The sequence below is a fragment of the Harmonia axyridis genome, chromosome 4 (genome assembly GCF_914767665.1).
Source record: "Harmonia axyridis chromosome 4, icHarAxyr1.1, whole genome shotgun sequence".
NCBI lineage: Eukaryota > Metazoa > Arthropoda > Insecta > Coleoptera > Coccinellidae > Harmonia > Harmonia axyridis.
In genome coordinates this window covers 46,618,738-46,646,565 of record NC_059504.1, presented here as the reverse complement: position 1 = coordinate 46,646,565, position 27,828 = coordinate 46,618,738, and the positions used below count along the sequence as shown (strand labels likewise).

Sequence of the window (27,828 nt, the reverse complement as noted above, 5' to 3'; positions counted from 1 at the left end):
ATCGAAATATCCTCATGAATAAAAAAATCCCAACAAAAAAGTTTGATGTCATCACGCTCATACCAATGTCGAAATCTCTTTCGCAATAATGTCAGAAATTAGGAATTAAGAACTATAAATCGACGTATTTCAGCATCTCCTACAAAAATTTTGTTTTTTGCGAAAAAATGAATTCATTCCATACATTTATACCACATTATACCTACAGTGTGGTCCAACGAAAACTTAACACCTCGATTTTCCGGATTTAGAATGAAAATTTAGAGAATCGCTCGGAGCCATCAATGTCTGATTCGAGGGGAACAACTTTTTCGCTCTTCGCACCCCCGGTACTTTAACCCCTTGATTTTGAATAGGGTTGATGAGTGTTGCGATACTACATTTTGAAGATCTTATCGACTACTATCAGATCCTGAAATGTCGCTCCAAAATTTCCATCGATAACGAAATGACAGGTAAAAAAGGGGAAGAGTACTTACTACTAAATACCTTTGAAATGTGTCGGATACGAATAATAATCTCGAGACAAATTTCATATATCCTCTTCCAATATTTTCGCTGTTATTTCATTATCGATGGATATTTTGAAACGAAATTTCAGGGTCAGATAGTACTAGATACGATCTTCAAAATTAGTTATCGCAACACCCCTTATCCTATTTCAATATCAAGGGGTTGTGCTCATCCCCGTTAGGGGGTTGAAGTTACGGGGATGAAAAAAGCGGAAAAGTTGTTTCCTCTCGAATCAGAAATTGACGGATCAGAGCGATTTTTCATATTTTTATTTTTCAGTCGAAAAATCGAGGTGCTAAGTTTTCTTTCAACCACCCTGTATATCTTTCCCACGCAAAAATGGAATCTCTCTCCTGATTGATTTCCAGCATCTCCCGCTTCACCTAATCCATCCCTTGACCTTGATTTAATTAACCCCGTTCTCATCTATCCCCGATTCGTCGAATTCGGAAATAACCTCAAATCCGCCATCTCCAAATCTGGAGCAATTCCCGCAAAAACTCCTCGCCGTCCCTTCTAAACCATTAAAACGTCACCGAGCCGTCTGGCGGCGAACAAGCCGGAAACAAAATCCCTCCTAACTAACTCCCAACTCTGTTTTTTTTGGAAAGCAATTTAAGGGGCTTCATTATTCATGAACAACTCCACCGCGCTCTCGAGACTGGGAGATGCAATCTCTAATCCTCGCTCTCCAAATATTGATTTGTCTGCACTACGAAAATACCCCCAGATTGGTTTGCGTTCGGCCCGACTACTGCCGTATTTCTGGCCTCCGATGGTCGACGATTGAGGAGGAGATCGAAGGGGGAAGGAGGAGGATATTTACGGTTGGAAAAAAGGACGAAGGAATCTTGTAGGAGCTTGTTCGAGAAGAGCACAGCAAATTGTATACGACGGTCCATTATTTCTCCTATCTCTATGTATGAACCATGGAGTAATAAGCAGAGATAGAGGGAGTATGCGCGGTTACATGGTTAGATTACGTTGTCGGATTGTGATTATTTTCAAATCCACAATTTGATTATATCGTTATGAATGTATATTATATTGAATAAAATATATTCCAAAAAATCTGAGGTTTTAGAATTTGAAGACATTGAAAAGTTTTTGAATTCCTCGATGTCAAGATATGTATATCAGCCTCAATATTGTCACATCTTATCTTTTTATCTTATCTGAATTTTGGCAGGACATGATCATAATTTTGGGACAAAATTGCAGGTAATATTAATTCTGGTGCATTCAGAAAATCGAGTTGAGCAGCATAACAATAAATAATTATCTACCTCTCACCTGTTAAATGAAGGAGAAAATATAATATCCTTGAAATAACATGGAGAATGGAAGAGCTCTTCTGTTGCTGAAAGTTATGTAGAACTGCAGCACAGAAAAAACTGGGTATTGCTAAAATTTTGGCTAGCTATATTCCTGCATCGAGTAGTCAAATTTTGAACGTTCCCATTATAAATACAATTGACAAAGTTACTACAAACGTAACCACTTCATACCTGGGTTATCATTCAATGCAGGAATGTATTATGCATTCTAATGTAACAATCAAAGTTTTCAATAATTGTACTTTCAAAAATATGGACTGAGAGTTCATTCAATATTCGAATTATTATAGAATCAATAGAATATATCAAAACAAATCTCATTTATTTTCAAAAATCACATATTAGCACAATTGCAGTAAATTATTCTTTAGTAATCAAAAATATAAGTGCATTAATATTGTTGATGAGAATAATAATTCTCTCAATCATTTAATCTGAACATTAATGATATTTTTGCTGAAATTGTTAGGTTAGTTATATTACAATATATTTCATCAATGCTTTTCGATAACTTATCCGTAAAGAAAACATTGTGAAAAATATTCTTCATCAAGAATATTTCTAGTTATTTCAATCCTTTTGGTTATCCAATGCAGTTATTGAAGATATAAATACGTATGTGTCATTTGTACATATTAGTATTTTCGATTTTTTTCACCCTGAAGTGAATACTGCAAAATAAATGTAAAGAGTAATCATACGAGATGTAATAATTTTGCTTGATTCTACCTTCCATTTTATGAAACGTTCAATATTTGATAACATAGGATCTACTTGATATATTTCTATCTAGGCAAGTTCCAGGAATTTCGATATTACTAGGTGTAGAACAGATATTGTTTTTGTTATTGTTCACGTCTTGACTTCTGAGCACAAATGAAGTCACAGATAAATCCGTGACTGCTGACGGGAGAGTTCGAAGTATAATACCAACATATAACAATAAAATATAACCATGAAAGCTGTGCAAATCTGATATATTCTCGTACGATTTCGTTCAGAATTTGATTGTATAAATTACAAAACGTTTGAAAAAAAAATAGCATATTTCATTCGGAGTTGAAGTGACTTTTCATGGCTCGCTTAAATTACCCGCCGAACGGAGTGAGGCTTCTCCTCCTTATGAAATAATATACTATTATTTCCATCATCGGCGGAAAACGGTTGATATGAAGTGATAATTTCGGTTTCGAAAATTGCCTAAGTTCACAGTAACCACATAAGAATACGTTTGTTGAATTTTTGTCACCGACACGTTTACAAGGATAGCCTCGTGATTTAGTGCTGTATCGTTGTATAAAATCTTCATCAAGGTGTGGTAGAAGGGCTAGTCTTCATGCACCAACAGGTTTCTTATATATTTTTTCAAAGTAGTATGTTCTATTCTTTGGTTTAGGAATACCTCGTATACAGGGTGGCCACTTTTTCAATGGGATTGTATTGGTAACTTTTAAACCATAAGAGTTAGAAGGTCGGTCAAATGAAGAAAAAGTTGCATGCATAGAAGCATTATCAAGCAGTTCAAACAAATCGAGATTATCAGGGCCGGTTTTCGAGATATCATAAGAAAAATAAATTATGTCATTTTGATTTTTCTTTTTTTCCCACTTCATTTCAAATATCATCAAAAAATGTTACAGGAATTTTTTATTCCACAGTAAATTATCCTCAATTTGGCGTAATCAGATTTCGTATCCAACGTTTCGTACTCTCTGGGCCACCCTCAACCTCATTTTTTTCAATACGGACCTGCATATTTTATGACATTTTTCGAAATAACTTTCAACGCTGAATTCAACGATATATCATACAATGTCATCCAAAGTAGATTTTCAGGTGATTTTGACCCTTTTCCAATTTTCTTTGGGTCGGATCTGTATTACCTTCATTTAGTTTAATTAACAACATGCAATATGCAATAAATTTCGATAAAAAAATCAACTTACCCATCTTGAACCAAATGGAACATATTAGAATCAAAGCAAGAAACCAGTATAATGGTTTCTTGGTTCTTCTTTTATAATAATCCTTTAAATATTTCAATTTATAATAATTAAACTAAAGTATCATTTAATGAAAGAAAAATCAAATGATTATTCGAAAGTAAATGAAAATTAATGATGTAAGTGTTCGAAATGTCCACCATTTTGTAAATTGCACTTTACGGTTCTGGAACCCATACTTCTTATACATTTGCTTGTTTGGTCTACTTGAGTACCTTCCAAAACATTCTCCATTTTCTCGCGAGGTATCACTATTGTTGTATTTGTCATTTGAATCGTTGAAACAAATTACAGAATCGAACTTTATTTTTAGATCATTATACGATATAATTTTTGCAAGGCTTGGTATTCAAATTTAAAATCATTGTATTCGCGTCTCTAGACTATTTTATTAACAGCAGTTTTTGAAAAATTCCATCCACTGGCCACAGTACTTGATTTTTTTTTTGGGTTCTATTGAATTTGGGTCAGAACATTGATATCGTTAATAGACTTGTTTTTTCTTACATACACACCATTAAATTTGGATGAGGGTCAAAATCACCTAAAATCAACTTTGAATGACATTGTATGATATATCGTTGAATTCAGCGTAAAGAGTTATTTCGAAAAATGTCATAAAATATGCAGGTCCGTATTGAAAAAAATGAGGTTGAGGGTGGCCCAGAGAGTACGAAACGTTGGATACGAAATCTGATTCCGTCAAATTGAGGATAATTTACTGTCGAATAAAAAATTCCTGTAACATTTTTTGATAATATTTGAAATAAAGTGGGAAAAAAAGAAAAATCAAAATGACATAATTTATTTTTCTTATGATATCTCGAAAAGCGGCCCTGATAATCTTGATTTGTTTGAACTGCTTGATAATGCTTCTATGCATGCTACTTTTTCTCCATTTGACCGACCTTCTAACTCTTATGGTTTAAAAGTTACCAATACAATCCCATTGAAAAAGTGGCCACCCTGTAGATGATTTTCGATTTTTGGGGAAAGGGTTCTTGTTTTCTCCTTAGACATTTGAACGAAAACCAGTGAACAGTTCATAAGATATCAAACTTTTCATAAATAAAATTTTAATACGCTACTTTCTAGCAATACAATAATAAAATTTCACAAAAAGGGCTATATGTATATTATTTTGGAAGTGAGATGCCAAAATTCCATTCAACAACTACCCAAAGCATGGCGTTAATATCGATTGATAACGAAAAAAACCCCCGAAAAAAAAATGAAAAAAATAACTTGAAAACCACCCATCGCTCAACCACGTCAGCTCGGACCCTCCGCGAGGTCTGCAAACAAACAATCGAGCGTCTGGGAACCTTCTGAAGATGCTGCCAACCATTGTTCCGCACTCCCGCCTAATTACTCTCTCAACCCTCCACCTACGAAGGGGTGCAGTCAAATTTGACAGACATAACGACTTCATCCTGCACTTGACAGAATTGACGGATGGCCTCATGACAAAAAGCTCTCTGTCTGAGGTATCCGCCTCGCTAATTATCTTGAAAGGTGCTCTTGGGAAGGAACCCTCGCTTGGTATGTACGAGGTGTGGACGGGAATATAATTGACTAGTTCACGCTAGGGTTATGAATTTGATTATTTAGTAACGTTAGCGATTTATAGTTATAGTTATATGTAAGATAGAGAGTGATGCATCCTGACAGTTTTATGAAGGTTGAATGAGTCCACTTGATGAGGGTATTTTAATATAAATATCTAATTTAATATTTCATTCGACTGATTTGACCTTTTTCATTCAAAGTTATCATTTATTGATTAGAATTCATATCAAATGAACGATAAAATTAAAAACTCTAAAATAGTTATTTCAATTGTAAATGTTGATTTGTTTACCCGTTCCACATAAGAGTAGGAGAGAAGATATTTGACTACTTGTTGAGATTTCTATCCCTATACAGTTGGCCTTTGCGTCATCAAACGCAAGTTGGTGAAATGAATATACAAGTTGTGAGTTTGTATATTCAATAAGTTTTTTGAAATGAAGGGTGTTTTTGTTAGAGCTATAGAACTTTGAATTGCAATGAAACAACGATGGATTATTCGATTGACATGAATTTTATTTATCCGGAAGATAATCTTGTGGGATTACATTTTAAATATGATTTCTGGCATATGACCGCCACGGCTGGCTCGGATGTAGTCCAATCTGGACATCCAATTTTCGATGACTTTTTCCAATATTTGTGGACGTGTATCGGCAATAACACGGCGTATGTTGTCTTCCAAATGGTCAAGGGTTTGTGGCTTATCCGCATAGAGCAATTACACTACAAGATCTTGGAGGCCAATTCACAGGTCCAAAACGTGAAATTAGGCGGTCACCAAACGTGTCTTTCAATAAATCGATTGTGGCACGAGCTGTGTGACATGTTGCGCCGTCTTGTTGAAACCACAGCTCCTGGACATCATGGTTGATCAATTCAGGAATGAAAAAGTTAGTAATCATGGCTCTATACCGATCACCATTGACTGTAACGTTCTGGCCATAATCGTTTTTGAAGAAGTACGGACCAATGATTCCACCAGCCCATAAAGCGCACCAAACAGTCAGTTTTTCTGGATGTAACGGTGTTTCGACATACACTTGAGAATTAGCTTCACTCCAAATGCGGCAGTTTTGTTTGTTGACGTAGCCATTCAACCAGAAGTGCGCTTCATCGCTAAACAAAATAAAATGGACGTAGTGCGCGATATGTATTCCGCACAGAACCATTATTTTCGAAATAAAATTGCACTATTTGTCAGCGTTGTTCAGGCGTGAGTCTATTCATGATGAATTGCCAAACCAAACCGAGAATAAATCACTTGACAGCTGTTAAATCGGTGTCCATCTTGAACAGTAATGCCAACTTAAAGTTATATACTTAAAAAAAAAACACCCGTTATTAGTGTTTCTGTTCATCGGTTGAAGAATGATGAATCGATGCAATGAACTTTTCATTGAATTTATATACACTTTTGATTCGGTGTAGGTCCTCTGTTTTAACTAGAAAGTGAAATTGCCTGCACTTCGTCGTATCGACAACAGTGTAGACATCAGCAGTTATTGCTAATAAGATCAGGGAGTGAGCTTCTTAACCGTTACTTCCCTTTCGAATCCATTATATCGAGAGGAATCGTTTAAATGTTTGGAATGACCGGCAATGTCGGTTTATTATAATTATTTATCCGTAATGGGGTAATGCATCATAATTCTCTGGAGCAGATGGTTGGGTTATTGGTCGTGGGAAAAGAAGAAGAAATATCCAGATTCTAATGATCGGCGATCCAACGAGAGAGTTGAGAGGATAATGGTCGTTGAAAGAACGTTCTGCTTCATTGTACTCGAGGATTATCCTTTGGAATCCTTCTGGAGAACCGAAATCCCAGTCAGCTTTCCAAAATTTTGTAGGTCATGTTTTGAATAATGTGAAATTTATGAACAATGAACATTTCACGAAATTCATTCAAAATTCGAATTAAATATTTGAATATTAATTGTATTCGGTGATATTCTTGAAAAGGGTTTTTCAATAAGAGTGGGTATGTCTCGGTGTTATGGTTATGTTTCATTATTATATGTTGGTACTCAGAATCCTTCTGTCTCCAATTTATCTTATTATCTCTCAATTTTGTGATACAGAAAACCGTTTTGGCAACCAACATTTTTTAATGCAAAAATCACTATACGATATTTAGGGAAATATTTCAATAATACCATTGAAAATTCAGTGAATTCAAGAAAATAATGCATAATAATCCTCCAGAAGGCTCATTCTAACACTCATTCATTCAAAAACTCGCCAAATCGTAACTTGTTTTGCTTTTTGGACTCTTCAAAGAATATTGGTCAAAGAATATTGCATTATTATCATTTAAAATCCAGTGAAAATTCTTGAGAAGGATTTTTCAATAAGAGTGGGTATATCTCGGTTTTATGTTTATGTTTTATTGTTATATGTTGGTACTTGGAATTCTTCTGTCTCCAATTTTTTAATGTAAAAATCACTATACGATATTTAGGGAAATATTCCAATAATATCATTGAAAATTCAGTGGATTAAAGAAAATAATGCATAATACTCTTACAGAAGGCTCATTCTAACACTCATTCATTCAAAAACTCGCCAAATCGTGACTTGTTTTGCATTTTGGACTCGTCAAGAAATATTTCATTAATATCATCAAAAATCCAATGAATAAGAGAAAATAATGTACGATACTCCTATTGAAGGCTCATTCTAACACTCATTTATTCAAAAACTCGCCCAATCGTGACTTGATTTACATTTTGGACTCGTCTAAGAATATTCGTCAAAAATATTCCATCAATATCATGAAAAACTCAGTGAATTAGAGAAAAATATGTATGATACGCCTATTGAAGGCCCATTCCAACACTCATTTACTGAAAAACTCGCCCAATTGTGACTTGTTCTGCATTTTGGACTCATCTAAGGATATTCGTCAAAAGTATTCCATTAGTATCATTCGAAACCTAAAGAATTTGAGAATATAATGTTTAATACTCCTATAAAATGCTCATTCTAACACGCATTCTTTCAAAAACTCGCCAAATCGTGACTTGTTTTGCATTTTGGACTCGTCAAAGAATATTCGTCAAAGAATATTCCATTATTATCATTAAAAATTCAGTGAATTAGAGAAAAATATGTGTGATACGCCTATTGAAGGCTCATTCCAACACTAATCTATTCAAAAACTCGCATAATCGTGACTTGTTTTGCATTTTGGACTCGTCTAAGAATATTCTTTGGAAAATATTCCATTATTATCATTTGGAATCTGATGGATTAGAGGAAATAATGTTAAATACTCCTGAAAAAAAATGCTCATTCTAACACTCATCCATTCAAAAACTCGCTAAATCGTGACTTGTTTTGCATTTTGGACTCGTCAAAGAATATTGGTCGAAAAATATTACATTAGTATCATTCAAATTCAAAGAATTAGAGAAAATAATAATGATACTCATAAAGAAGATTCATCTAACACTCATTTATTCAAAAACTCGCCCAATTGTGACTTGTTTTGCATTTTGGACTCATCTGAGAATATTCGTCAAAAATATTCCATTAATATCATTTGAAACCTAAAGAATTATAGAATATAATTTTTAATACCCCTATAAAATGCTCATTCTAACACGCATTCATTCAAAAACTCGCCAAATCGTGACTTGTTTTGCATTTTGGACTCGTCAAAGAATATTCGTCAAAGAATATTCCATTATTATCATTAAAAATTCAGTGAATTAGAGAAAAATATGTGTGATACGCCTATTGAAGGCTCATTCCAACACTAATCTATTCAAAAACTCGCATAATCGTGACTTGTTTTGCATTTTGGACTCGTCTAAGAATATTCTTCGGAAAATATTCCATTATTATCATTTGGAATCTGTTGGATTAGAGGAAATAATGTTAAATACTCCTAAAAAATGCTCATTCTAACACTCATTTATTCAAAAACTAGCTAAATCTTGACTTGTTTTTCATTTCGGACTCGTCAAAGAATATTGGTCAAAGAATATTCGTCAAAGAATATTCCATTAATATCGTTTAAAATTCAGTGAATTAGAGCAAATAATAATGATACTCCTATAGAAGACTCATTCTTACAATCATTTATTCAAAAACTCAACAAATCGTGACTTGTTTTGCGTTTTGGACTCGTCAAAGAATATCTGCACTTGCATTATAAATAACTACACATAGATATATGAAAAATTTAACACAGTGAAAACTGTTCGAAAAATTTCATTCCTTCACTATCAATGGATTGGGTTCTATTTCCCACATACCGCTTTCATCTATAGTTTCCGGGAAAACACTAGAAGCTATTTTAGAATTTTCCACGTTGTAGAGCGTGAAAACTTCACAAGGGGTTAGAATATTATTCTGGGATGCTCCGAAAGTTTTCTCATTCGAAATAATAAAACATCCTAGAACAAAAAAACCATCGAATCTCATCGCTCGCTTCGTCCGCGGCTTTTAAAAAGCCCGACGAGCACTAACAAGTGTGAGAACGGCATTAAAAGCCTCCGTTCCAGCCGATAAACTCCGTTTATCCACTCCAAACTAATAATTCCCGATAAGCGGTCTTCGGAAAAAAATCGAGTGCGCTGGCGGCGGCGTTCTACGATCAATTTAAACTTTCCATCGTCGCCGTTCGGAAAAGCAGGAAATTTACCTGTTGGTCTTGATAAATAGTTGATACGATGGTGCCCCCTAACCCATAAACCCATTCTGGGCGAGTAAAATTAGTTTTATGACTTATTAACCATGCATAAAGGCACTTTGTCGGCACCTTAATGCCGCTTATAAAAATGATGTATGCGGCCCTGTTTCTTTCACTGGCTGTTGTTCGTCAGGACTAGGTGGTTGGAATGATGGAATCGTAAAAAGTTTGAGTGGCTCGATATGTGTTAAACCATTGTGATCGTTACAAGTGGAATACTTGTTGGAATGAGGATTATTTCTCGTTCGGAAGATATATTAACACACTGATGTTGCTGGATATCGTTTTCTATGAGGTTAATATTTTATTAAGATATCCTGGCAGTCACATTTGATAGGACATAACTGTTATTCAAGTATTAGTATATCAACATAGGCGTACAACTTAGCTTCCGCCGTTTTTTCCGAAATTCCAGGCTTAAGTGTGAAAATCTGTTTATAACGGGCGTTTTTTTTGTGAGGTATATAACTTTAAGTTGGCATTACTGTTCAAGATAACGACCGATTTGACAGCTGTCAAATGATTTATTCTCAGTTTGGTTTGGAAATTCATCATGAATAGACTCACGCCTGAACAACGCTTGCAAATAGTGCAACTTTATTTCGAAAATAATGGTTCTGTGCGGAATACGTATCGCGCACTACGTCCATTTCATTTTGTTTAGCGACGAAGCGCACTTCTGGTTGAATGGCTACGTCAACAAACAAAACTGTCGCATTTGGAGTGAAGCTAATCCTCAAGTGTATGTCGAAACACCGTTACATCCAGAAAAACTGACTGTTTGGTGCGCTTTATGGGCTGGTGGAATCATTGGTCCATACTTCATCAAAAACGATGATGGCTAGAACGTAATAGTCAATGGTGATTGGTATAGAGCCATGATTACTAACTTTTTCATTCCTGAATTGAACAACCATGATGTCCAGGAGCTGTGGTTCCAACAAGACGGCGCAACATGTCACACAGCTCGTGCCACAATCGATTTATTGAAAGACACGTTTGGTGACCGCCTAATTTCACGTTTTGGACCTTTGAATTGTCCTCCAAGATCTTGTGATTTAACACCGCTAGACTACTTTCTGTGGGGCTATGTAAAGTCATTGGTCTATGCGGATAAGCCACAAACCCTTGACCATTTGGAAGACAACATTCGCCGTGTTATTGCCGATATACGGCCACAAATGTTGGAAAAAGTCATCGAAAATTGGACGTCCAGATTGGGCTACATCCGATGCCAGAAATCATATTCAAAATGTAATGCCACAAGATTATCTTGCGGATAAATAAAATTCATGTCAATCGAATAATCCAATTTTTACCTTTTCATAAGACCGGAAGTGCTGGTCAGCTAGGCTTATTGATCGAATCAAGTGAGAGTCCGAGGGAGCAACGTCTGGAAAATACGACGGTGGGGTAAGACTTCCTATTTCAACGTTTCCTTGTATGTCTTGACCACTTTCGCTACATGGGGTCAAGCATTGTCATACTGAGCATGACCTTGGAACCGCAAATATTCGGTTTGGCAGTCGCCGGAATATCTCCATGATTTTTTGCGCTTGGGATTATCGTACTGAATCCATTTTTTGTCTCCAGTCAAAATTTGATGCAGAAATCCTTTTCGTCTTTGCCTTGTAACCAGCTGTTCACAAGGAAACAAACGCCGTTCAACATCTCTCGGCTTCAACTCGTACGACATCCGATACCCTTGTTTCTGAATCATTTCCATGAGTATCACTCCCAATGTTCCTGCCAATTCTTGTTGCGTTTGACATGAGTCATGATGACCTTCATGCAGGTCTTTGAAGTCAAAATCACCGTTCTTGAAGCGTTGAAACCACTCCCGGCACGTTCTTTCACTAATAGCGGCTTCACCATAGGTTTTTGTAGAACATTCGATGAACCTTAGCTGCAGATTTCTTCATATTAAAGCAGAAAAATTAAATCTCCGGCAAATGAAGAGAATTTGGCTCGTAAACTGACATGTTCAATCGAGAATAACTTTATGATGCAGACACAAATAGACTTATATTTCGATGGCGTTATGTTTACCTATACCTAAGCTTATATTATGACATTTAGGATGTATTTATTTCGACTTCCACTTGACGCTACACCGCTACAGCCATCTTTCACCATTTTTGTAGTGAAATTTGTCAATTGCAGTGTGTTGTTATATTTTTAGTCATGGCGTAGTTTTTACTTGCCAAAGGTCAAAATATGACAGCTTCAATAGAGGAAGCACTCCAGATAGCGGGCTATTCAAAATGAAATCTCTTTTTCACCTGCAATGCACTTTTTTGATGATCTTGTATTGTATCTCTTTGGCATAATAGAATAAAAAAACACTTTCATTTTCAATGGGTATAAGCTCTATGGAGTCGTTACCACAACAAATTCCTGTCATAATCAGAAATATTCCTTTGTTTTTAGGTCAAAAATTCTCGAGGAACATTAAAATTAGCAACCATGTACGACGAAACGTCACCCAAGACTCAGGTCTGTGGCCTTCGGTCTTCAACTTGGCGACCAAAGCTGTTATCAGTGTCAATGCCACCTGTGGTGAAGGTGGCAGGGAGGAGTTCTGCAGGATGGCAGAAGGAGCCAAAGGAAGGTGCGGGATCTGCGACAACTTCAGCCCTGACAGCGGAAAGAGACATTCCATTCACTACGCTATAGATGGTTCGAACAGATGGTGGCAGAGTCCAGCGCTCTTCTATGGTCCCGAGTTCGAGTACGTCACGATAACCATAGATCTGAAACAGGTAAGCAAGTTTATAGCATGCATATTTTGGGAGAGAGGTAAAACCCTCAACGGTGAATATTATTTATCGTTATTGGGCCAATTTAAAGCAGACATTCAGAAAAAACGTCTGCAAATTCAAATTCATGAGAAATAATTCTCTTCCAACAAGACAATACTCCTTGTATCGATGGAAACCATGGTTAAATTGAGCAACTTGCGCTACCATCCAGCTCATTTTTTATACCTGGCTTCCAGTGATTATTGGCTTTTTACATCCCTTTAGGGAATGATCCAATGAATGAAATTTGGTGCTAATGAATAAGTGATTTCTGAGGTTTCAGCCTTCTTCAGAAGCAAAGATAAATCTTTCTGTTAAAAAGGTATTGAAAAGTTAACAGTCGAATTTGTAAGAAAAAATGTGTGTTGGTTAGGTCGGGGACTTATTGTGTGTTATATTTCGAAGATACAAGTGATTTGAGATAACAAAAAACCAATTTCAATCGTTTACTAGAAAAATAAACGTTTTCGTAGAGAAATATTTTACCTTCATAATATAAAAGGATTCAAACAATGATGTTTGAAGATACAATTGTATAAAGCAACAGAACATAGCTTTGAATCAATCAAGGAATGTGGCTCGAACACTTTTCCCAATACTCTTGTATCAAAAGTCGGAATATTCTGAAGGCAGCTAATTTCATTGCCCCATATGATTTATTCTCTTATGAAAAGATAAGCATGGCAGATGCATTCGAATTGATGGTCATCTTTTCGAACAGCTATTCTAGTTTGATCTACTTACCTAATAGTGAACAGTTCTCAAATTTTTTCCTGAATTTGGTTACATCAAGATCCTCATGGTGTGAAATAGAGAGTTGGAAGTAAAATTGAAATAAGCTCACCTAAAGTTAAATTAACTTTTTGCACGATAGAACGACTTTTGTTAGTTACCGTGTTTATTGCTAGATCGGTAGATTATTTCTACTGGTTGCTAAGATAAACAGAACGGTAACTCACTCACCACTTACCGTTCAGCGAGTGATAAGTGAGGATCCATTTCTTGAAAGTCTTGTATGTACCCTCTCAACGAAGTTTCGATTTCTCGAGAATAACTGCGGAACAGCCGATTTCCCAGGTTTTTGATTTTTTTCTTCTTCAGAACATCCAATATCGTTCAATTTTGAATTATTTACTAACTGACAAAGGAACTGCAACACCCAGAAAGAGCATTTCAAATTCAAATTTTTTTTCGGAAAACATAAATACCATAGCAAGGAGTATATGATTGAAATTTGAAAAACAAAACGAAGGGTTTACAATTTTTTTAATAAATTTGTTGATAATGTGTTTGTCCCCACCGCGATTATCCATACACTCCCCAACACGTCTCGGCATTGATGCAAGAAGATGGTCTATTTCTTCTTGAATTATACTATACCAAGCTACCTGTACTTCATGTCTCAGAGCCGCCAAAGTCCGTGGAGGCTGGGTAAATTTTCAAACTTTCTATCCAAGATGTCTCAAACATGCTCTATGGGCGAAAAATCGAGGATATGGGCGGCCATGACAAAAAAATTCAAATGATCGCTTCAAAAAGTTTGAACTAACTCTGGCAACATGAGGACTGGCATATATTGGAGCCGGTAAAGGTAAGGGAGAATATATGGCTCCACTATTTCTTGAAGGTAACGCAGCGCTGTCATGTTATCTCGAATAAAGACCAGAATAAAGACTAAAGGTGACCTAGTTGCATGTACAATAGCACCTCATTCCATAACGCCTACTGTTCAGTGTACATGACGCTCAACATCAACATTCACGTCTTTCTCCCCGACGTCGTCTAACCCTTCTTCGGCCATCATGTTCACCCAAGGAGAATCGAGATTCATCAGAAAAGACGACCTGATGCCATTCCACAATCCAATGTTGACCGTTCTCTGCGCCACTGTAATCGTTGCCGGCGATGCTCAACCGTCAGAGGTAAGACGAGATGGTTTCGATAATGCTGCAGTCCAAAAGACAGTGGCAAACCGTTCGGATGATCACAGCATGACTTTGTTCTCCTAACCACTCAGCCAAAGATCGAGTTGTTGCCAATTGGTCTCTAATGGTCATAAGTCTTAGACGTTGATCTTGAACTTCATTTGGGCCTCTTCGACGTCCGGTGCCTACTCTTCTTAGATTTTGAGCATTATCAAACCACGCTTGACAACATCTCATAACAGTATTTGGATTTGCTCGTACGGTTAGCGATTTCTCGAAATGACAACCCCGTCTCCCGTAGACCAATAATTCGACCTCTTTCAAATTCACTCAGCTGGCGATAAATTTCGCGTACAAGTGCTCTATGCATTTTAACAACAACTAAACATCGACTTTGGATCTCCTCGAACAGCTGGTTTGTTATAAAATTGAAAAACTTGCAAAAAACGACTACAATATTTAAGTAACAAAAATTGTTTACATGAATAACCTTCACGATTTTTTCAATCATTTACTCTTGCTATACTATTTATGTTTTACCAACAAAAAAAATTAAATTTAAACAGCAACTTCTGGGTGTTACAGTCTCTTTGTCAGTCAGTATATGTATAAACATACCCCCTTGTTCATTATTATCAGTATGATGGCAGGTCTAATGGAACATTCCACGATGTTGCCAGCTTATTCCGAAATTAGGCGAATGAATTTCGCTCCTAGAAAATCTCAGTTATTTCAGGAAGTCGTAGTGATTTAGCGAATTTTCATCGAGTAGTTGCGGAACGCCAGCGCTATAAAGATGGTGCGATAAATCAAGCTGTAATTGCATCTCGGTGTGATGTATAAATCACCTTCACGAGTTCAACTAACGACTTCAGGAACAGAAAATTTCCCAGTGAAATCTTTTTCCTGCTCTGTTATCGCGCTCAGACTCGGTAAAAAATTAAACTCATTACATCAGGGGCGATGTCCTGTGTAGTCCATGGAGTTGTTCTAGGCGACTTTTCCTGAGAGTTGATTACGAATTTCATGCCGGATGATCTTGCGAAATAGGTTTTTTTTTGCAAGAAGGGCGTGGTGAGTTGGTTTAGAGTTAGGCTTACTAGTTGTTAATTGGTTGGCCCTAAATGAGAATAGAAAAAGAGACCGTTAGTAGAAATTAATAACCTGGGGATATGAATAATGGATCTTTTAATACCAAATAAGGACTTTTTACTTCGAAATATAATAACTGACAAAGAATCTGCAATACCCAGAAGGAGCTGTTTAAATTTTATTTCTTTTTTTTCGTTGGTGAAACATAGATAGTATAGCAAGGAATAAATGATTGAATTTGGATAAAAAAAATCGTGAAGGTTTTTTGAAGTAAACAATTTTTGTCACTTAAATATTGTAGTCGTTTTTTGCAAGTTTTTCAAATTTTACAACAAACCAGCTGTTTGAGGAGATCCAAAGTCGATGTTTAGTTATTGTTAAAATGCCTAGAGCACGTGTACGCGGAATTCATTGCCAGCTAAATGAATTTGAAAGAGGACGAATTATTAGTCTACGGAAAGCTGGGTTGTCATTTCGAGAAATCGCTAACCGTACGAACGGAAATCCAACTACTGTTATGAGATGTTGTCAAGCTTGGTTTGATAATGCTCAAAATCGAAGAAGAGTAGGCACCGGACGTCGAAGGGGCTCAAATGAAGTTCAAGATCGACGTCTAAGTATTATGGCCATTAGAGACCGATTTGCGACAACTCGATCTTTGGCTGATGATTGGTTAGGAGAACACGGCCATCCTGTAACTGAGATACTCAGCACTGTTACCTCTGACGGTTCGCGAGCAGAGCTTCGGGTGATGGTGGGACTGCTGACGGGACACTGTCGGTACAAACATCATTTGTACCGTATGGGTAAGTCAGCAGACGAGATTTGCAGGCTCTGTGGATAGGAAGTAGAAACGGCTGAACACTTGATATGCAAGTGTCCAGAGCTGGCTGGCCTAAGAACCATTCACATGGGCAAGCCGGTCCTGGATACCAGAGAGGTAATGGCCAAGGCCCCTAGGGAGGTTGTCAATTTTATTAAAGTCGTTGACGACCTCCCTGGGTTTCTATGAATGAGTAGGGTAGTGAACAAAAGATCTGCATGGTCGCAGTTCCCGGAAGGCTTAGCGAAGCAAAACGACCCCAGTTCAAATAATAAATAATAAATACCTCTGACGGTTGAGCATCGCCGGCAACATTGTAATGTGGAATGGAAACAAGTCCTCTTTTTTAATAAATATCGATTCTCCCTGGGTGCACATGATGGCCGAAGAAGGGTTAGACGACCTCAGGGAGGAAGACGTGACCCTCAGTTTGATGTTGAGCGTCATGTTCACCGGACAGTAGGCGTTATGGTCTGGGGTGCTATTGCACATGCAAGTAGGTCACCTTTAGTCTTTATTCGACGAAACATGACAGCGCTGCGTCATCTTCAAGAAATTGTGGAGCAATATGTTCTCCCTCACCTTAACCGACTCGAGAATCCAATATTTCACCAGGATAAAGCCCAACCTCATGTTGCCAGAGTTAGTTTGAACTTTTTCAAAGCGGTCCATGTGAATATTTCGCCATGCCCCTACGAACTTTGGCGGCTCTGAGACATGAAGTACAGGTAGCTTGGTATAGTATCTCTCAAGACGAAATAGACCATTTCATCGCGGTGGACAAACACATCGTTAACAAATTTATCAAAAAAAATTTTGAACCCTTCGTTTTTTCTCTAAATCTTAATCATTTACTTCTTGCTATACTTTCTATGTTTTACCGAAAAAAAAATCAAAATTTGAACAGCTCCTTCTGGGTGTTGCAGTCTCGTTGTCAGTTAGTATATATCTCAATGTAGAAATCCTGTAATTCTAATTCATCAGATTATTTGAATTCCCCTCTCGAATTATTGGAGTGTTCTTGATTCTCCAATGATTCCTGTACCTCTGTATTAGAGATTTAATTAATTAACTAATTAATTAATATTTTAGATCCCACTCTAATTCCCCCTGTGTAGGTACATGTTTCCTTGTCGCAAAATATTCCCAGAAACGTTATTCTTGCTATTTCAGTGATTCCTTAATTACTTGATGAAAACTCGTTTTTTTAGCTCCCTATTCTCGAACAATCTCCCTGAAATTCGACCTAAATATTAGAGTAATTAAATTATTCCATTGATGTACCTCCATGTTCTCTTTTCGAATTTTCGATTTTTTTTCATAAACTTCCATGAGAACTAAATTCTCAAACGGTTTGGAAATACAGGGTTTACCAAAAAGGTATAAATGATCAAACATATGTTTTTCTTATGGAACGTCCTGTTTTTTATTGAATTTTCTGATTGCATTGAAGCTAAGTTTATTCGAAGTTCATCTGGTTAAAACATACCGTTTTTGAGATATTTCCATTTCTTTAAAATTGGAGGTTCTCTGAAAAACCTTCGAAATGACGAAATTCATTTGAATAATAAAATAACTGACTACGCAGAATATCAGAAACTACCAAAATTTGCTTGCTGGGCTATAACAGCGAGAGGCGGCGTAATCCAAATAATAGATTTTATTTCGCAACGTTTAAGGGTTAAGAATTTAAATACTTAGGATCTATTGCAAAACTTCGGAAGCAAAGTTGTACACCTAATAAATATCAATTATCAATATTTTTGATATGAAGGTTGGAGTATTTTCTATTTGCCCGAGAATATGTTCATTACTAAGTGCTCAAAGTATACGGTAACCATAAAATGTTATATTTCTATCTCTCTCCCAACTAGAGATAAGGAACACCGCTCCAGTAATGCAAGATCCTTCGTTTTATATTTATAGATTTTATTTGTACTTGTAGGATATGTATTCATATGCATAGCTATAATATTCTAACAGGTTTGGACGAAGCTAGTGTCCGAATGGATGAACACGCAGAATCACATTGAGGTCCTTCCAACATCATCATCATCCCACTATCTCTGACCCCGAACACCTAATACCTCGCTTCAAATACCCACACAATTGCTGTCATCACCATCACATCTACATCCCTCACTAACCACACGTCCAAGATCTTGCCCCGGTCTCCAGGAAATTCCAGGGAATCCCGAGTCGGCAGCATCCGAGGCTGCGGCTCCCCACAGACTCTCTGATGGATATCTGACGATTATGTTGAATAATGCAATAAGGAGTCCATTAGGCTGAGTTAATGAAACCGTGATTACTGCACACGCCTAATCTGTTTCTCACGCTAATAGAGTGAGTGCACTCGTCTTGCAGACCATAAAGGCACTTGAGCGAGAGATTAATATTCCGGAGGTGCCCTCCAGAAATTAGCCACAGAGATCTGGCTAATTTGCGCCGAATCGACGTCTGATGCACGGCCTGACGCGATACGCCTTCGGCTGGTCAGAGTAAATACGATGAATCAACACCAGATATATCGCTTTGATCGATCGTGTCCTTGGGCAATTAACCTGTTCGATGACACCCCCGGTGAGAGATATTGCAGCCTGAACATTTAGAAAATGGGAATTGGGAGAGAATGTTGAGTGACGTGGTGGATAGGGCTGTAGTTAGACACAATGGTTGTTTGGACGAAAGAAAATATGCCTCTAGATGTTGGAGTATTGGTTCAACCTGTATTATTATCATATCATCACTTTTCCCATGATAGTTATTCGTAATAGATCAATAATTTTTAGTTGAAGTCCAAATAACAGGGTTAGGACGGTTGAAATCAGGTGACCAATTTGGACAAAGCGAACGTTTCATCCATACAATATAGGGATTTCGACTTCGAGATTTTAATTGGCGCGTTCAGTAGACTCAACAGTTATCAATATTCTATGAATTTTCTGCTGAACTCATTCTATCAGTTTCTGCTACGCAGTGTATGCTATGGAGTGGAGGCCATCTTTTGCAGCGAATGTATCTAATGCTACTTTTTGGTAACACGTTGAGTAACTGACATTAATGACAGTTGTGAGAGTGATTTTGGGACGAAATTTTAAATATAGAAATAATGTAAACTGAAACATATACGTTTATTAACAATCTAAAATGTTACTCTGAATAAATTTCCCATATATTGAAGAAGAAAATAGTAATAATACCGAAAACAAACTTGGAAATTAAAATCAATTTTATAACAGAAAATTGTCATAACATAATCTTCAAGAAAGACCCTCAGATTACAGAACCTTTTGCTGTCAAGAAAAGGAGCAACCCGTCCAGCAGAGAATACTAACGGTACCAAACTGATAGTTATCAGTAGCAGAGCTACTGACGCTATCGATCTTTCTGCTGAAAGCACCGAATGCTGAATAGCCTGCTATCTGAGCAGCTCCCACTTTTGACGTTTGAAAAGTAAAAACTTCGTCATTTTTTGACAATGAGCGATACGCATTGCATTTGTCGAAACTCTCTACAAAAATGGTGAAAATAACGTCACATTTCGCAACACTAGAGCACTTTTGGGTCATTGTGAAGCACCTTCTCTGCTGGCAATAGTAAAACTGGTGAAAAAATTTGAAGTGGTGTGAAGAATCGAAAGCGTGTGCATCGCTCAAGACCAACTAGGAATATTGCTGCTGTAGCCCATTGAGTTGAAAAAGCCCGGGTTCATCAATTCTTGGTTGATTTTGGGACTTCGATACCTCGATTCTTGATATACATCAGAATGATCTAGATTTCCATCGAAAAATAATCTTCAGAGATGAGGCCCATTACCTCGAAGATTAAGTTAATAAGCAAAATTGTCTCCAAAAATGATTGTTGAGAAGTCACACAAGCAACGAAACAATCGCAATTTTGCAAGAAGTTTTTTTTTGAGGCCATGTGAATGAAAAGGTCTATGTCAAAGCTCCACGATCAATTTAAGAACTTAGAGATGGTATTCGTGAAGTTATCGAAGACATACAGCCGCAAAAGAGAGAAGTATTCGTAAGTAATTGCACAAGTGCATCAAAATTACCGATAATTTTGCATGACAGCGTGTTGTCATAAAAACTGCATGAGTTCATTTTCATTTTTGGAGAAAGAGCCCGACACCGAAGGTGGAGGGCTCTTTCTCCAAAAATGAAAATGACCGAATGCAGTTTTTCAAAGAAAACACGCTGGAATGCGAAATTATCCGGTCATTTTGATGCACGAGTGTAATTCGGGGGAATGTTTCCCGAATAAACTGTTACATCACTTGTCAAACTGATGTAGAATGGAATTGCCATAGATTCGAACTTTGTAAGATGCATAGAAACTATGCATCTATGAAAGAACAATTATCGCAGTGCAGTTTCGCTTCCTACAATGCAATTATCGCTGTAATTTTCGATAATTGTTCTCCAGATACATAGAATTTTTGACAGGAGGGAAATATTCATGCAAAATTTGTTTTCCATCAATAATGGTATACCTTCCTCTTTACAATAAAATAAACATTCATTGATTTCTCTTTGAATAAACTCGTTTTTCAATATCAAAATGAAATCTCTTATTGGAAAGTCCTTTACTTCTTCAGAAGGTTGATAGTACGCTCTTTCCAAACTTATTAGATTATTGTTGCTGAATTTGATTTCACAGAAATAGGCCTCTGGCAGTAGCTACGCCAGTTCTCAAAAATTCTTCTTCTTCTCAATGTGCCATATAAAGTTCCCTTGACGTTGGCGTTCAACATGGTGAAACCATCTCTGTCCTGAGCAAGTCTGAACAGTTCCTCTGCTTTCCACAATCCCGTCATTTATTGATGATTATTATGATATTCTTTAACCAAGAGGCTTGTTTTCGGCTGATTTCTCTTCTTCCTTTCATTTCACTCATCAAAATCAACTGGATGTTATAATGGTTATACTGGTTTTTCTGTAATATGTGGCCCAAATACGATTTTTTTTTACATTTAGTGAGTTCCATCAACTGACGATTCACATTTGCTCTTTTGAGAACAACTTTATTTGTTTGCCTAGCAGTCCAAGTATTCCTCGGTCCAAGGTATTCTGAGCAATCGTCTATAGAGCCACATTCTGAAAGCTTCCAAGCGATTAAAAGCGATTCATGTTAGATACCTTCAGGGTCCACGGTTGAACACCATACTGAAGAACTGACCACCACACGTAATACCTCATCATGGTCTCTCACTTACCTATGGTGAGGCCGCTGTCAGTTGAAGAACGTGCCGAGAGGGGTTTCAACGCTCCAATAACTGTGATTTTGACGTCGAAGACCAGCTTGGCGGTGGAAGGGAGAAGGTTTTCGAACATGCAGAATTGATGGCATTACTTGAAAAAGACTCGCGTCAAACGCAACAAAAATTGGAAGGATCATTGGGAATGACACAACCAGCCATTTCAAAACGAATGAAAATGAAATGAAAAAACAGCTGCTTGCAAGGTAAAGACGGAATGGATTTCTGCAACGCATTGTGACTAAAGACGAAAAATGGGTTCATTACGAAAATCCCAAACGCATAAAATCATGGGGATATCCTGGCCATGCTTCCTAGTCGATGGCCAAACCGAATATTGACGGTTCCAATGCCATGCTCAGTATTTGGTGGAACCAGCTTCGCGTAGTATATTATGAGTTGTTCAAACCTTCTTAAACAATCACAGGCGATTTTTATCGAACGCAATTAATGCGTTTTGGCCGAGCATTGAAAGACAAACGGCCGAAATACAACAAGAGAGACGATAAAGTGATTTTACAGCATGACAATGCTTGACCCCATATTCAAGTCAATACTTGAAAACGTTGAAATGGGAAGTCCTACCCCACCAGCCGTATTCTCCAGACGTTGCTGCTTCGGACTATCACTTGTTTCTATCAATGGTGCTGGCTGTCCAGCTCTGGTCTTATGAAAAAGTAAAAAATTGGATATATTCGTGGATAGCGAAAAGATGACCAGGTTTTTCAACGCGGAATTTGTACGCTGCACGAAAGATGGAAGAAAGTACAGGCCAGCGATGGACAATACTCTGAATCATAAATATATAACCAGTTTTTTACTTTTTTCAGAAGAAAGGCCGGAAGCAAAGTTGTACGCCTATGTACATATTTATAAATCTCATATAAAGGTGCTGTGACACTTCAAAAACATATCATCTCTAATGGAAAACCCTGTTGGAAGTAGCGAAAAAAGCCAGTTCACTGCGAGCGCTACCACATACTCCGATAATACGGAATCCCGACGATTATTTTATAGCAGCATAGATCAAATCGGTCGACGCGAGCGATCCGAAACCGATACCGACGATTTATGGTCTCCCAATGATTGATACGGATAATTGGAACGCATCTAGGATGGATTTCCGTTCGGTTTGAGCGGCGTCGGCACAATCAAAGCGAAGCGCGGCCCACTTCGCGGCTATGATGAATCGTCAGCGCATTGCCAAGATTGCCGAGGTGATGTAGATCTATCCGGATTTGACGTGCTGTCCGGGATTATGAGCGATTTATGACCGCGCGCTGTTTTTCTTCGGTTTTCCGACGTTTTCCGCCAGTTTTTGAGTATAGAACATGTTGCTGTTAAGTTTTATGGTCGTTAGCAAGAAAATTAATTTTGTCTTGGACATAGGAATAGAATGAATAGATAGATTTTCATGTAAAGCGAAAACTGCCGACCGGAAAACGGAAGAAACAGCCAAAACATATAACTAGCGGGTGTTTTTGTTCGAGGTATATAACTTTAAGTTAGTTTAAGCATTACTGTTCAAGATGGCGACCGATTTAACAGCTGTCAAGTGATTTATTCTCAGTTTGGTTTGGCAATTCATCATGAATAGACTCACGCCTGAACAACGCTTGCAAATAGTGCAATTTTATTTCGAAAATAATGGTTCTGTGCGGAATACGTATCGCGCACTACGTCCATTAGCGATGAAGCGCACTTCTGGTTGAATGGCTACGTCAACAAACAAAACTGCCGCATTTGGAGTGAAGCTAATCCTCAAGTGTATGTCGAAACACCGTTACATCCAGAAAAACTGACTGTTTGGTGCGCTTCATGGGCTGGTGGAATCATTGGTCCGTACTTCTTCAAAAACGATGATGGTCAGAACGTTATAGTCAATGGTGATCGGTATAGAGCCATGGTTACTAACTTTTTCATTCCTGAATTGAACAACCATGATGTCCAGGAGCTGTGGTTCCAACAATACGGCGCAACATGTCACACAGCTCGTGCCACAATCGATTTATTGAAAGACACGTTTGGTGACCGCCTAATTTCACGTTTTGGGCCTGTGAACTGGCCTCCAAGATCTTGTGATTTAACACCGTTAGACTACTTTCTGTGGGGCTATGTAAAGTCATTGGTCTATGCGGATAAGCCACAAACCCTTGACCATTTGGAAGACAACATTCGCCGTGTTATTGCCGATATACGGCCACAAATGTTGGAAAAAGTCATCGAAAATTGGACTACATCCGAGCCAGCTGTGGCGGTTATATGCCAGAAATCATATTTAAAATGTAGTGCCACAAGATTATCTTGCGGATAAATAAAATTCATGTCAATCGAATAATCCATCGTTGTTTTATTGCAATTTAATGTTCTATAGCTCTAAAAAAACACCCTTTACATCTTCGATCCTATTCCCACAAATAACAAACCGAAAGAAACCTCTTTTATAGTCCGTACCGATTTCTTTTACGCCGAATAAAAATGACGCAACGCGACCAGACCTCGTCGTAAATCTTCCAGTCGCGAGATAATAAGACTGATAACTCATTTGTTGCATCGGTTAATTGGTAATTATCTCCTTAAATAGCTGTGCGCGTACGTCCGAGGGTCCATTGTCGTCGGACCCAATTTGCGGCCCATCCCGCTACGGAAAACAATGGCAGACAGATCGCGTCGTCCACGGCACGTTTCCTTACATGGCCGGTACACGCCGATCCGCGTCGATTGTCTTGCACGAACGCCAACTTGATATATCGACGCGGGACGGACGGACAGACGACGCTCTCTCTTGGCGCCGAGCGATTTTGCAGGCGGAGGGACTTTGTTTAATGAGGTTTATGTAAGTGCAGCTGAAGCTGGACCTATAAGCATCGTAGTGTTTTGATCTGGTGAGTAATCTGGGTTGGATCGGGCTCGACAGCGAAGGAATTGTACGAAAGAATGGCAACGACGGTGATGGAATTCTGATTGTAGAATGTCTTGCCAGAAGGGATATTGTTTTCTTCAGAGATTGATATTTTTCGCACAGAAAAAATGTTTCCAATTGGTTATTGCTATAATTATGTTGCAAATCCTTACATTCTGCTTTGTACAACAAAATCATGTAGGAATATCTCAGTTCCACACATATTTCTTGGTTTAACTGGTTGGTTCATGACAACTTAACACATCCATTATCCGACTTTAAAATGAAAATGTGGAAAATAGCTCGGATCCGTCAATTTTTCCGCTCTTCTGAAGGGTATTTTTTTAAAGCTATAGAACTTTAAATTGCAATTAAACAACGATGGATTTATTCGATTGACATGAATTTTATTTATCCGCAAGATAATCTTGTGGCATTACATTTTAAATATGATTTCTGGCATATGACAGCCACGGCTGTCTCGGATGTAGTCCAATCTGGACGTCCAATTTTCGATGACTTTTTCCAACATTTGTGGCCGTATATCCGCAAGAACTCGGCGAATGTTGTCTTCCAAATGGTCAAGGGTTTGTGGCTTATCCGCATAGACCAATGACTTTACATAGCCCCACAGAAAGTAATCCAGCGGTGTTAAATCACAAGATCTTGGAGGCCAATTCACAGGTCCAAAATGTGAAATTAGGTGAGGACCAAACGTGTCTTTCAATAAATTGATTGTGGCACGAGCTGTGTGACATGTTGCGCCGTCTTATTGGAATCATAGCTCCTGAACATCATGGTTGTTCAATTCAGGAATGAAAAAGTTTGTAATCATGGCTCTATACCAATCACCATTGACTGTAAAGTTCTGGCCATCATCGTTTTTGAAGAAGTACGGACCAATGATTCCACCAGCCCATAAAGCGCACCAAACAGTCAGTTTTTCGGGATGTAACGGTGTTTCGACATACACTTGACGATTAGCTTCACTCCAAATGCGGCAGTTTTGTTTGTTGACGTAGCCATTCAACCAGAAGTGCGTTTCATCGCTAAACAAAATAAAATGGACGTAGTGCGCGATACGTATTCCGCACAAAACCATTATTTTCGAAATAAAATTGCACTATTTGCAAGCGTTGTTCAGACATGAGTCTTTTCATGATGAATTGCCAAACCAAACTTAGAATAAATCACTTAACAGTGGTTAAAGCGGTCGCCATCTTGAACAGTAATGCCATCTTAAAGTTATATACGTCGAAAAAAAACACCCGTTATTTGTGGTTGAAAGTGGTGTTTCATATTGAGCTCTAGAGTTAGTTATTGAGGAGATCGACGTAGGTTTTGCTCTATTCATTCGACTTCGCATTAAATTTGAAATATATCATTGAGCACCTTCAAATCATGAAAATATGTCAGAAATGTGATTTCCGAAAAAGAAATATTTCTTCTTTCCAGCCCACGAAATAGGTAAATTTGTCATATAATATCATAAAAATCCTTAGATTTCTGAGGTTATATAATATCGATGATTGTATGAGCAGATTCGATAATTTTAGGAGGAGTATTTTGAAAATCCAGATCTCATTCACTTGATTCTTCCATTTTTGTTGATTTCAATATTGAATTATCAATCAAGTAATCAAAAGTCGATGATATTTTGAAAACTGCAATGAATATGGATGTCTAATCGGATTTCAGATAGATTTTATTCTTCATGTCGTCAAAATAATTTCGTTTCCATAACAAGTGATGGAATGAATTAAGTCAAAATGGATGTTGCAGTATTATTATTACATATCATCTGATAGAATAGTAATAAGGGCTATATTCTGTAGCCATCGTGGCGAATGAGTATTACGAAATTATTTCGATGACATAGAGAACATAATCTTTCTGTGATTCGAATTGATTTATCATCACAGATTACAGATATCTGTAATATGTGTTTATCATTTCATTGCAGTTTTCGAAACATCATATTGATTTTTATCATATTATTACAATATTCATCATGGAAACAAATAAAACTGGTGGAATCAAGCGAATCAGCACTGGAATTTCAAAATACTCCACCTGAAATTATTGAATCTGCTCATGCAAAAACCGAAAGTTTCAACGAGAGTTTCTACCTCAGAACTCAAAGGAAATATATCATGATTAATGTTATACTCGTTTTATGGTCTGGAAAGAAGCAAAGAAGACAAATTCTTTTTCCGAACTAGATTGGATTTATCAATGAAATGGAAATCATACACTTTGTGGAGAACATATTCAATATTTGAAACTACTGTGAACTTGAAATACGACATTGAGATCTCCAAATATAAAAAGTAAGTAATGGGTTGAAAATTAACATTTTTCTAACAAATACAGCGAACAAGTGATAAAGATTGATTACTTCAAATTATATATAATATAATAATTCTTTATTGCCATAACAAAGTGTTACATCATTTATTACATTGAGCAATAGGTGAGCATATCACTAAAGCGATATCTTCCTGCCTACCTAAAAAATGTGTTAAAACAAGGTATGACGAGACTCATTGCTTATGGCCACTAATCTAATACAGAACTAAAATCCGACTACATACGACTGAGGATACAGGATTGGAAAGGAAGGAAAAGGGAAAAGCGAAATTGCACGGCGCGGTGAACCTATCTCTATATCAAAGTTCGTTAGTAAGTAAGTACTTCTTAAGAGCAATCCTAAATGATGAAAAAGTAACACTTCGAGTGATATAAGGAGGAATACGATTCCAGAGCTGGGAGAACCTCAACGAGAAATTGTTGGACATAATACTAGTCCCATGTGCTGGTATCCTGAGAGTAGTGTTGGAATGGGCTCTAGTATTATAGAACTCACCACCCAGACCACGAAGACCCTCGCAGAGATAT

The 27,828-nt window shown here is 37.4% G+C and overlaps 1 protein-coding gene across 2 annotated transcripts in view; it reads left to right on the top strand.

Moving 5' to 3' along the window:
• Positions 1–27,828, top strand: part of LOC123679175 (laminin subunit alpha-1) — a 293,884-nt gene that overhangs the window by 82,664 nt on the left and 183,392 nt on the right. Inside the window, exon 2 of one of the 2 annotated variants that reach the window (XM_045616605.1) lies at positions 12,552–12,883. In XM_045616605.1, coding sequence (XP_045472561.1) covers positions 12,552–12,883 — 332 coding nt within the window. Of the gene's footprint in view, positions 1–12,551; positions 12,884–27,245; positions 27,261–27,828 lie in introns of those variants that run through there. The other variant, XM_045616606.1, reaches the window with a different exon arrangement.